Here is a 13,228-nt window from a genome sequence, read left to right as displayed (position 1 = left end):
CATACTACACTGCACCCCAATAAATACATGGCACACCCCACCCCCCACTATGGGGATCACATATACTACTCTGCCCCCTCCTCTCCTCTATCCAGGCGATGCTCGGAGTTGGCGGTCAGTCAGACTCAGCACCGCTGACTTCCTCCAGTGACGTCACTTCCCAGTCCGCTGATGATGATGATGATGAGGATGGAGCAGGTACCCAGCATGGCACAGCCGCCTCTTCTCCTCCTTCTCCTCAGCCTGGCCGTGTGTGTGTGCCGGGCTCAGACTGACAGCACCCCGGGCCCCAGCCGACCCTACGCCATCCTCCTCAAACAGAATATGGGTGAGAGCTCCACACAGGACACGACCATGGCGGGGGTTAGGTGGGAGATCAAGGGGTGGGGACAAGTGGTGACACCTCGTATAACACGGTGTGATCCTTCTCAGGTTATTACTAAAAGGGAAGGGTGCTGATCAGTGATGATAGTGGGGATATGTTCACCATCCATAGAATACTGCTCACTCATTTATCACTAACATTTCCCATACAGTATGTGTTCTTTAGATACAATATCACAGAGCCCTTCACTACAAATATTTATTTTTTATTTTTTTAGCACTGTCTCCGCCCCTTTGTTAACCACTTGTCCTCCAGAAGATTTACCCCCCTTCCTGACCAGGTGATTTTCTACTTTACACCACTGCATTACTTTAACTGACAATTGCACAGTCGTGCAACGCTGTACATAAATTAACATTGATGTCCCATTTTTCCCACAAATAGAACTTTCTTTTGGTGGTATTTGATCACCTCTGCGGTTTTTATTTTTTGGGCTATATACAAAAAAACTTGACAATTTAGAAAAAAAAAAAAAGTATTTTTTACTTTCTGTTATAAAAATGAAATTAAAAAATTAAATTTCCTCGTAAATTTAGGCCAATCTGTATTCTGCTATATGTGTTTGATAAAAAAAAATTCCCAATAAGGCCGGGTTCACACCGCTGCGATGCGGGAACGCCGCGAATCCATCGCATTACTCCCGCCGGCAGTTCACACTGCCCTATGCGGACGGCTGGGAGTGTCAATGATATGTTAATGACACCCCCAGATCCGTCCGCATATCGCAGTGCGATCTGCCGACTCGCACAGGAATCGGATCGCATGGTGTGAACCCCCATGCTATCCGATTCTGTTGCGGACCAAAAAAAGGGTCCCATGCGAGTTTGCTGCGGGAGCGATGCGAATTCAGCCATACTATCTGTATGGCTGAACTCGCATCGCTACGGAGATCGGATGTGATTTGCGGTGCGAATCACATCCGGATCTCCCCCCGCAGCAGTGTGAACCCAGCCTTAGGGTATTTTGAGTGGCTTGCGCAAATGTTATACCGTCTAAAAACTATTGGATACATATACTGGAATTATTATTATTTTTTTATATATATATACTAGTAGTGATCAGCGACTTATAGCGGGACTGCAATATTGCGGCAGATAATCTGACACTTTTGACACTTTGCAGGAACCAGTGACACTAATACAGTTATCAGTGCTAAAATAATACATGGTCACTGTACTAATGACCCTGGCTGGCAAGGGGTTAAACATCTAGACCAGTGATGGCGAAATTTGGCACCCCAGATGTTTTGTAACTCCAGTTCCCATGATGCTCATCCACTCTGCAGTGTAGTTGAGCATCATGGGAAATGTAGTTCCAAAACATCTGGAGTGCCAAGGTTCGCCATCACTGAACTAGGGCAATCAAAGGGTTACCTGTGTGCCTAGCCACTGTCCTATGTGTGCTGCTTTTACTCAGGGAAGTGATGGATTTTATACCCTGCTTTGCAGGGACTCAAAATCCATCCCCTTTCCCCCTGTCATAGTAGAGATCTGCCTTGTTGACATCCAGTGCCAGGCACCTGCTGATTGGCTTCTGCTGTAAGTAATCATAGCAGAAGTGGCCCACTGGCAGGGCACACCCTAGGTGAAAGTACAGAATCACGTATTTATACATGATTCTGCACAGGAGAAGTTGCGGGATCCCTGTGGATATAGGGCAGAAGTAATGTCAGCTTGGGGGAGGACCACTTATACATTTCCTCTTGCCCTGTGAGCACCTCTAGCAGTCTTCGTTTGCTATCATAGGCGAGGCCGAGACACTATGCAGATTTTGCTTTTGCCCAGATATGTACTTAAAGTTGGTTGTATACCCTAATTTGTCATTTTTACCTGCAGGTACGCCTATAATAAGGCTTACCTGTAGGTGAAATTAATATCTCCTAAACCTGTATGGTTTAGGAGATATTCCCTTTGCATGCAGCCTCTGACGTTAGCGTTATGCACTCTGAATGCCCGGCTGAAGGTCCGGCAGACACTGCCAGACGTCGCCGGGAAGAAGACTGCGGGAGTGACATCACTGTCACAGTGCCGGAGCTGCGAACACAAAAGAAACGCCGAGGTCAAGATGTTAGCTCCCTCAGTGCATAATAGCTCATTATGCCTTTGCCTTGCAGGGTTTTTCTTTTTCTTTTTTTTGATGTGCGCGTATACAACCACTTTAATTATTATTATTATTATTCAGGATTTATATAGCGCCAACAGTTTGCGCAGCGCTTTACAATATGAGGACAGACAGTACACTTACAATACAAATCAATACAGGAGGGATCAGAGGGCCCTGCTCGTTAGAGCTTACAATCTAGAAGGGAGGGTCAAGTTGAAACAAAAGGTAATAACTGTGGGAGATGAGCTGATGGAGAAAATGAAAATACAGTTAGGTGTGGGTGGGGTAGGCTTCTCTGAAGAGAAGTGTTTTCAGGGATCGTCTAAAAGCTAATAAAGTAGGAGATTAGCGGACAGATTGGGGTAGGGCATTCCATAGGATTGGAGAGGCTTTGGAAAAGTCCTGGAGGCGAGTATGGGAGGAGGTGATGAGGGAGCTAGAGAGCAGGAGGTCTTGAGAGGAACGAAGAGGACGAGTAGGTTGGTATTTAGAGACTAAGCTAGTGATGTAGCTGGGGGCAGAGTTGTTGATGGCTTTGTATGTAGTTAGTATTTTGGGATTTAATTCTTTGGCTGAGCGGAAGCCAGTGGAGGGATTGACAGAGAGGAGTAGCAGACACAGAGCGATTGGTAAGGTGGATGAGTCTGGCAGCGGCATTCATAATGGATTGAAGAGGTGATAGACTATGTAGAGGTAAGCCAATGAGAAGGGAGTTGCAGTAGTCGAGGCGGGAGATGACCAGCGAGTGAATTAAGAGCTTTGTTGTGTCATTGGTTAGAAAGGGGCGTATTTTGGAGATGTTGCGGAGGTTGAGGCGGCAGGATTTGGACAGTGATTGGATGTGTTGCTTGAAGGAGAGTTCAGAGTCCAGGACTACACCTAGAACCTTGGTGTGAGGGGATGGGCTTATGGTTGTGCCATCAATTTTGACAGTGAGATCAGGGGAAGGGGCATATGGGGGAGGAAAAATTATAAGTTCGGTTTTGGATAGATTGATTTTGAGGAAGTGATGTGACATCCAGACTGATATATCTGATAGTAAATTAGTGATACGTGAGGAGACAGAGGGAGTGAGCTGAGGGGTAGAGAAATAGATTTGGGTGTCGTCAGCATAGAGGTGGTATTGGAAGCCGTGGGAGGCTATTAATGAGAGTTAAAGTGATTGTAAAGGTTTTTTTAAATAACAAATATATCTATACTTACCTGCTCTGTACAAGGGTTTTGCACAGAGCAGCCCCAATCCTCCTTTTCTGATGTGCTCTGGCAGCACTCCTGGCTCCTCTTCATCAGGTGCCCCCACAGAGAGCTGCTTTCCATGGGGGCCCCCATGCAGGCACGTTCACGAGTCCCGCCGATACGTCTATTGACACAGACAGCAGGACTCGGCCACGCTCCTGTGTCACTGGATTTGATTGACAGCAGCGGGTGCCAATGGCTCCTGCTTCTATCAATCTATCCAATGCGGACCCAAGACAGCGTCTGGAGCCGCTGGGTTCATGCTTGTTGCTGGAGCGATTGGGTTCAGGTAAGAAAAGTGTGGGGGGGGGTCTGGGGGGCAGCTGCAGCACAGAAGGTTTTTCACCTTAATGCATAGACTGTATTAAGGTGAAAAACCATGAGACTTTAAAACCCCTTTAATACATCTTTAATAAACTGCCTACTAGATGGTGCTTTCCTTTCTACACATACAGGAGTGGTAGGGTAAATTGCAGAAGATTTTGACAGGAATCTCACTGCACTCCTGTTCAAATTGAATGCAATTATTTGCAATGTACTTTGCGCTAGGGATGCACCGAATGGGTTTTTTTGCTGCCGAAACCGATACCGAAAATTAAAAATACACTAGGCCGAAAACCGAAACTGACCGATACCGAAAATGACTGTTTTAAAAAAAAAATTGTATTCAGGAGATGGTCAGAGACTGGTGACATGGTACAGGAGATGGTCAGAGACTGGGGACATGGTACAGGAGATGGTCAGAGACTGGGGACATGGTACAGGAGATGGTCAGAGACTGGGGACATGGTACAGGAGATGGTCAGAGACTGAAGATGTGGTACAAGAGATGGTCAGAGATTGGGGACATGGTACAAGAGATGGTCAGAGACTGGGGACATGGTACAAGAGATGGTCAGAGACTGAAGATATGGTACAAGAGATGATCAGAGACTGGGGACGTGGTACAGGAGATGGTCAGAGACTGGGGACATGGTACAGGAGATGGTCAGAGACTGGAGACATGGTATAGGAGATGGTCAGAGACTGTGGACATGGTACAGGAGATGGTCAGAGACTGCAGACATGGTACAGGAGATCAATGCAGCCTCACCATTGCCCATCATATGCAGCCTGCCAGTGCCCAGCAGCCTACCAGTGCCCATCATTTACAGCTTGCCTGGGCCTCACCAGTGCCCAGCAGCCTACCAGTGCATACCTCCCAGCTTTTGAAGTTGAGAATGATTGACATTTAGGGGGGAGATTGACCTGTGGCAAGCGTAGTGCACAGCGGCAAAAAAAGTGGGTGTGGTAGCATAGTAAACTGTGTTGTCTGTAAACACAGTTTATTATGCTACAGTTAGGAATGATTTGTACAGATAACTTACTCTGTCATTTCAGGCAGGGAAGCCTTCCCTGCGCTCTATCCTGATATATTCCCCACAGCAGCCGTGGAAGATGGGAGGGGTGGAACCTGTCAGAGCTGGGGGGTCAGAGCTGTCAGAGCTGTACAGGGTGACAGGAGACTGGCGGGGTAAAGGAGAACAGCACAGGGATCAGAGAAGAGTAGAGTACAGGGGGGATCAGAGAAGAGTAGAGTACAGGGGGGGTCAGAGAAGAGTAGAGTACAGGGGGGGTCAGAGAAAAGCACAGGGGAGGATCAGAGAAAAGCAGGGGGGGGGGGTCAGAGAAGAGCACAGGGGGGGGGTCAGAGGAGAGCACGGGGGGGATCAGAGAAGAGCACAGGGGGGATCAGAGAAGAGTACAGGGGGGATCAGAGAAGAGCACGGGGGGATCAGAGAAGAGCGCAAGGGGGAACTGGAAAAGAACACGGGGGGGGTGAGAACAGTGGGGGGGGGCAGAGAAGTTTCTGGGAAAGATCACAGAAGGGCCAGGAGAGACCTGAGGGGCCCACGGGCAGCAGAAAAAAGCTGGAGCGGTGGGGCGGCATACAGAGAAAGCAATGCCCTCCATGTTCTTCCTGCAGCTGCTGAATGCCCACTTTTCCTTCTCTCCCTCCTGCAGGCATTCAGTGGCTGCAGGAAAAACATGGAAGTCATTGGTTTCTCTGTATGCTGCCCCTCCTCTCAGGCTGGGTCACAATGGCAACCACTGTAGTTATGTCCCTGCAGTAAAGTAAAGAAAAAAAAGTTCTGGCAGAATGAAGGAGCAATGAGGAATGAATGGAAAGCTGGCAGGATTCTGAGGCTGGGACAGTTGCAGACTAGAGCATACAGAGGGTTAAGAAGACTGGTAGATGAAAAGATTGTGGACTGGGAAATGCTGAAGGTGAGGGGGGGGCTGCGAGTGTAGTGAGAGCTGGACAAGGGTGTGAGGAGTTATCAGTGTGCAGTGATGCCGGAAAGATTACCATACTTCATTTACCTTCTACAAAGCACATTCCGGTAGTCTTACAGAGGCACTGGGCAGAGGTACTCAGAGATAGGAGAGGATCACATGGCACTGCACAGTGACAGAAGACAGGAGCAGGAATGGGGTCAGATGTCAGAATCCTCCCACATGCAGGGACGTCTATCACTTGATCGCCACGCAGAGTGATGGGAGGAGGGGAGAAAGCTCCACAGCCTGTGCCTCCGATAAACCTGTACACCGGCCGCACTTAACATACTGTGCAGGAGCAACTCAGAGCGAGATATTGGGAGGCGGAGCAGGGAGGGAAAGCCGCTCTGCACAGTTTCCCTCACATGGTAGCACTCCAGAACGATACCCTGTAATGGGTGGCGCCAGGGGCGGAGCCCCACTCCATTTTCGGCACCATTATCGGCAAGAATTTTCTTTCGGCAAATTGCCGAAAAGGCCATTTTCGGCCGATATGTTTCGGCGGCCAAAATTTTGGTGCATCCCTACTTTGCACCTATTTTGTATAGACGCAAATCACACCATAAAGTATCGGTTTCATTATCACGAGTACTTGTCAAAATACCCGGTGTCAGTGTCCCTACTTACATGCTCTGTGCAATGGTGCAATGGTTTTGCACAGAGCAGCCCTAAACCTCTTCTGGGGTTTCTTGGCTCCTCCTCTTATCCAAGTGCCCCTACAGCAAGTCACTTGCTAGGTGGGCACTCGTGCAGGTCAATTCAATGCTGGGCTGTGCTTATCTATTGACACACAGTGCAGCTTGCCCCCCCCCCCACTCCCTCCTCACAGGCTTTGACTGACAGCAGCAGGAGCCAATGACTCCCGAAGCTGCCATGTCTCCTCTGAGAAAAGAAAGAGATGAGAAGAGATGCTGCAGATAGGCACAGTGCTGGATTGAGATCAACCTTAGGTAAGTGTTTACAGGGGGGGCCAGTGGGCTTTTGAAAGTTTTTTTTTACCTTAAAGTAAAAAAAACTTTTATCTTTACAATCAATGTAAGTTCTTGTCACACAGCTGCAAGCAATTAAGTTCTATTCACACAATAAATTGCATTGCAACCTACTGCATTGAAAAATTGTACTGCATCGCTTTTTAGCACACACCATTGTTGTGGCGTGAACCACCCTCATAGAGAACATGGCTTTTTGCCTTATCATTTGCTGGGATTTCGCTGTGCAAACAAACCCTTTCATTTAATCAGTCACAGGATTATTTATTGTTTGCACATGAGTGGATGATTGAAGTGAACATCTTCACCTTATTCATTAAGATAAATAAAGACGGCCATACATGGATCAAAAATCAGCCAGTTCATCAGGGAGCAGCTGAGATTCAATCCATGTATGGGCAGGCCGATTGTACCCAAGTTGATCCATCAGTCGACTTGGGTACAACCAGCCTGTTGGATTTTTTACATTCAAATACAGCTGGTGGCTATAGCCATGGTGGAAGGAAAGAAAATCAAGTCATCTATGTATCTATTAACTGCTTAAGTGTTCATTTTGGAAAGTGAACTTTAATTTTTCTAGTGGACAGCTTCTACTCCTTATGGAAATAAACTACTGTTGGGGGGTGTTGTATTTATTTAGTACTAATAATCACTCATTAGAAACTCCAAAGGCTTAGCAGTACAAAGAGATGTAGGCTGGAAAATGTGTTCTATGTATGAAAAAAATCACCACTGCCCCAGATGATCACCATATTGTCTGTAATCTGATTATCTCCCATGACTGTGATGGTGAACCTTGGCACTCCCAGATGTTTTGGAACTACATTTCCCATGATGCTCAACTACACTGCAGAGTGCATGAGCATTATGGGAAATGTAGTTCCAAAACATCTGGGGTGCCAAGGTTTTCCATCACTGTTCTATGATCATCAACTCCATCTAGAAGCCATAATAGTATTAAAGTTTTTTATTTTGTTCAGCATCTCAATAAAAAAAAATGACAATATGGCCACTAGATGGAGCTGGCGACCACATAAGGTAATCGTATTACAAACAATATGGTGATTATTCCTTATGTTTGTGCATTTGCTTAAAGTGATTGTAAAGTCTCGGTTTTATTTTTTTAATAACAAACATTGGTTTGATAAACAATTGTGCAAATAACGCAGGGTCTAAAAAATCAGTAGCACCTTATTTTTATTCTAGAGGCCATGCGCTTTCAGAAAATATATGGTTTTGGGGGTCTTTCACAAATTCTGAAATCTGTAAGGGAAAAAAGAAAACCTTCAGATTTTTAGAGAAATTTAGATATTTACACTTTTGCATATGTTCAATTTTCACCATTTTGCAAGAAGGCACAAATTTAAAAGTTACCAATATTTGTTATGTATTCACTCAATACAGGTTAAGCTTTTATATTTAGTAGGAATTTTGTAAAATGTGCTGTGTTTTTATCTGCTAATAATGGTTTTAGTGGATTTTTTGCAAATACATTGGTTTGATAAACATTTGCTCAAATACTGTGGGGCCTAAAAAATCAGTAGCACCTTCTTGTTATTCTAATTATCATGCTTTCGTGCTTTCAGAAATATATGGTTGGGGGGCCTTTCACAAATTCTGAAAGGTATAAGTGAAAAATAAAAAACAAAGGAAAAATTGCAAAAATGGTCTGGCCATCTGAGTGTACAGAATGGATCACAGGGCCTGGCAGCGAAAGGGTTAAACTAATACTTTGTTGCAGCACTTTTTGATTTTATTAGAGCACTCAGTCTTTTTGGGTATGAGTCTATCAGCATGGCACATCTTGACTTGGCAATATTTGCCCACTCTTCTTCGCAAAAACACTCCAAATCTGTCAGATTGCGAGGGCATCTCCTGCACACAGCCCTCTTCAGATCACCCCACAGATTTTCAATCAGATTCAGGTCTGGGCTCTAACTGGGCCATTCCAAAACTTCCGTCTTGCCACTCTACCCCATAGCCCAGACATATGAAGAATACAGGAGATTGTTGTAACATGTACCACACAGCCAGTACCTGCCCGATATTCCTACAGCTTCTTCAATGTTGTTGTAGGCCTCTTGGCGGCCTCCCTAACTAGTTTTCATCTTGTATTTTCATCAATTTTGGAGGGACGCCCAGTTCTTGGTAATGTCACTGTTGTGGCATATTTTCTCCACTTGGTAATGACTGTCTTCACTTTGTTCCATGGTATATGTAATGCCTTGGAAATTCTTTTGTACCATTTCTCCTGACTGATACCTTATAACAATGAGATCCCTCTGATGCTTTGGAAGCTCTCTGAGGACCATGGCTTTTGCTGTAGGATGGGACTAAGAAAATGTCAGGAAAGACCTACTAGAACAGCTGAACTTTATTTGGGGTTAATCAGAGGCACTTTAAATGATGGAAGGTGTGTACTGACTCCTATTTAACATGAGTTTGAATGTGATTGCTTAATTCTGAACACAGCTACATCCCCAGTTATAAAAGGGTGTGCACACTTACTTACATACACTGTGCAACCACATTATTTTATTTTTTTATTTTTACTCCCTCCCCTAAAAGATTTTAGTTTTTTTTTCAATTGAGTTGTACAGTTTATAGGTCACATTAAAGGTGGAAAAAATTCTGAAATTATTTATCTTTGTCTAATTTTTTTACATCACAGAAACCTGACATTTTAACAGGGGTGTGTAGACTTTTTATATCCACTGTATATAATATATATATATTTCTAAAGCAAATACAAACCGTGTTCAAACCTGCTGTTTTTCTATAAAATATACCTGATTGTACATTTGTTTGTCTTGTAGTACTTCTAGGGAGCATCTTAGGTGTCCTGTTTCTTGCCATGATCCTTCTGGCTGTCTGTGTGTACAAACCCATCAGAAGACGGTAGCAGAAATATAGAATGACTTCTAAATGAATGAAAACGTGATGCCTCCCTCAACATCCATACTGACAAGATGGAAAGGATTCTACTGCTTTTGCCTTGTCAAAACTCTGTTTACCTCCTCAGTTCTAGATGCTGCTTCTAATGTTTTTTTAACAGTGTTACTGTTTTCATACAATTGACCCTTAAATTATGTTTTATGTTTTGTAAGTGTATGTTGTATTTGTTTTAATATTAAAAACACTGGACTTTATTTATAAACCAGCCAATAGAAGAGTTTTTGACAACTTATAGCAGGCGATCAGATTTGGGCCTTGTTCACATGGGCTTCAGCTTGTATATAAGCAGTGCGTACAGCAAGCGTTTGTGAATTTTTAGGCAAGCCACAAGCAGCTTTGTTGAAGCCTTTAAAACACCATTTAGCTCCAGTTTGGGGAGGTTAAATACAAATCATAATGGGAGTACTGTTGCTTTAAGCAAACTTCTAACATGCATCCAAAGGCTTGTTGATTTCCTGGTTTCCTGGCACCTAAAATAATTTAGGTACCTACAGTAAGCGACTCTGTGTTCCTGCAGCAGTATGATAGACTTCTCCTCTGCTTCCGGATATAGAGAGAGTCACTCTTATGGCCTGTACACAAGGTCGGACTTTACGATGGAAAATGTGCGATCGGATCTTGTTGTCGGAAAATCCAATCGTGCGTGGGCTCCATCTGAATTTTTCCGTTGGAATTTCCAACACACAAAATTTGAGAGCAGGATCTAAAATTTTCCAACAACAAAATCCGATCGTTTAAATTCCGATCGTGTGTAGACAATTCCGACGGACAAAGTGCCACACATGCTCATAATAAATTACGAGACAAAAGCTATTGGCTACTGCCCTCTTTATAGTCCCGTCGTACATGTTGTACGTCACCTCGTTCTGAACGTTTGGATTTTCTGACAACTTTGTACGACCGTTTGTATGCAAGACAAGTCTGGGCCAAAATCTGTTGGAAAAAATCTGACTGATTTTGTCGTCGGAATGTCCGACCGTGTGTACAGGGCATAAGTGTATCCCCACTGTTTGGGGGACTGTTTTATCAATGAATATAAGGCTTATTCTGATTGACCGAGGTGGAAATTGATGTCATCCACCTGACTTTCCAGGTAAACAAGATAAAGAGGCGGGGCGGCGATATCACAATCTCCACCTCATCCAATCAGAGAATGATTTGCAGTAACCACCTAACGACCACCCACCGCAGATATACTTTGGCAGGCAAGCTGCTTTGCGCCAGATCATGTACCTGGTAGGTCTGGGGCATGCGTGCTATGATTATACATGAGCATTTGCAAAGTGTTCTCTGAATGGCACCCATGCTGAGCAAGCAACCTCCTGTGTTCACTGAGCAGGGCAGCCACTCGGCACAGGGCCTAGAAGCATTGATTCTAGTAGCGGTGCCTACTACTGTGATTTCAAGCTTCCAAGAGGATCACACAGATATGGTACATACATATTTACATTTTTCTAAGCTGGACCAATGTATCTATGCAAAAATATCTATACCTAAACCTCATCTGAGATTTAAATCAACACATCTAGAGATGCATAGCTGAAGGAGAAGACTCATGCCACCAGAAGACCGATATGTTCATGAGACATCCTCATATGAAGTCTGCTTTGAACCTAACACTTTTGGGAGTGTTCATCTCCTTGGTGCCCCACCCAGCTCTCATTGGTTCTTCCTGCTGATCTCCATGTCACTACTGTAAACTAAAGTGTGGAGGCCAGCAGGAGGAACCACTGAGCGCTATGGCAGACGCAGGAGGTCGACACTCCTGGAAGTCTTTGTTTTCCTGGAGGACTTCACATGTGAACAGGATGGTGTTCTGGCGATGTGGGCAGCAGAAGGTATGCTTCATTAGTGGTTTTTGAGTTAGGGCTCATGCACACAGAGCATTAGAAAAAATGAGCTGTAAAGCCACTACCAACGCCAGGAAAAAGCAGCTGTAAAAACGTGCTTTTAGAAGCTTTTTGTATTTGCGTTTAATGCACGTTTAATCACACTAGCTTTTAGCAGTGTTTCTCTGTCTCTATTCAAAAGCAGTGGTTCCCTATGAGAGCCCATTGATTTGAATATAACCAGGTCGACCTGGAATAATAAGACCCTAGTTGCAACCTTTTTACATGACCTCTCTTATAGAGTCAAGGATGAATTAGCAGGATGATACCTTCCTGCTGATCTGGACGGTGTCATCACCTTGTGTAACCAGATCGATATTCTCTTTCAGGAGAGGGCCCTGGAAAAATGATACCAGCACTCCCCGTTCTTTAGGCAGCCTGAGCTCCCAGTCCCTTCTGTCCGATCCAAGGAGCACCCGCTGCCTGCTGAGGAACTGATGCAGCTGGGTTGGAACATTGTTATTTCCCAAAGAACGCACTAGGCGCAGAACACTAGGCCCGTGCCTCTATTGTGGGGCCAAAGGTAATTTCTGTGACACTTGTTCTCTTCGTCCGGGAAAAGCGCTCGGGGCTAATACACCTGGAAGGTGGAGTATTAGACCCCGAAATATCACCTTCACCTTCTCGTCTTCTCCTTTCTCTGTTCCTTCATGTCGGCGCTTCCTCTCGTTCGGTCTCGGCACATCTGGATTCCGGGGCCGCTGGCAATTTCATGGATTAGATATCTGCATCCTCCATGAGACTTACCCTTTTGCCCCTTACAACGTTATTGATGGTCTTGGCGATTGATGGCACTGTTCTCCCAGGGGGCCCTATCCGCTTCCAGACCCTTCCTGTTAAGATGTCATTAGGGACACTCCACCAGAAGTGGATATCCTTCCTTGTCTTACCTAAGGCTTCACCTATCATATTAGGTCTTCCTTGGTTACGGCTCCATTCTCCACACCTTGACTGGACTGCTGGACAGATCCTGGCTTAGGGTTCCTCCTTTTCCTCTTCCTGCATACTCAAGGTTACCCCAAAAGAGAAACTTCCTGTTGCCACCATCCCAGTATCTTCTGCTCTTCCTGCTGTATATAGCGATCTCTGGGATGTGTTCTGCAATAGTCAGACTGATGCACTCTTTAGGTCATATCTGGGCAGCCCACCTATGAACCTGAGCCGCTCATTCACTCCAGTTTGCATAACAATTTACCTTTGCCTGTCCCTAATCTCCCTTGACGCACAGCCAGGCTAACTTGTCCACAAGTTCCACAGTTGCTATGCCCTGTGATCCGATTGAGATGGTCGCTGACGATACTATTCAATCGGCCTCTGCACCAGTTATGCCAGTCCAGCCTGTGCCCAGTGAG

The 13,228-nt window shown here is 45.1% G+C and overlaps 1 protein-coding gene across 1 annotated transcript; it reads left to right on the top strand.

Annotated features, from left to right (window-relative positions):
• Positions 1-147: 147 nt before the first annotated feature.
• Positions 148-10,189, top strand: CUNH12orf76 (chromosome unknown C12orf76 homolog). The gene is made up of 2 exons (XM_077461343.1): positions 148-328; positions 9,849-10,189. Exons 1-2 carry the CDS (start codon positions 172-174, stop codon positions 9,932-9,934), a joined length of 243 nt encoding a protein of 80 aa, XP_077317469.1. The 5' UTR covers positions 148-171; the 3' UTR covers positions 9,935-10,189.
• Positions 10,190-13,228: the final 3,039 nt, after the last annotated feature.

Source organism: Lithobates pipiens, unplaced genomic scaffold (assembly GCF_037356315.1).
Source record: "Lithobates pipiens isolate NorthernLeopardFrog02 unplaced genomic scaffold, aLitPip1_a1.2 Scaffold_3, whole genome shotgun sequence".
Lineage (NCBI taxonomy): Eukaryota > Metazoa > Chordata > Amphibia > Anura > Ranidae > Lithobates > Lithobates pipiens.
Note: the sequence above shows the minus strand (reverse complement) of the source record. Positions and strands in the feature narration are given on the sequence as shown.

Excerpts from the sequence above, each read along its gene's own strand:
- CUNH12orf76 (XM_077461343.1), top strand. The coding sequence starts at position 172 with ATGATGATGATGATGAGGATGGAGCAGGTACCCAGCATGGCACAGCCG. Across the intron at positions 329-9,848 it reads CCTCCTCAAACAGAATATGG|TACTTCTAGGGAGCATCTTA; the intron begins GTGAGAGCTCCA and ends TTTGTCTTGTAG.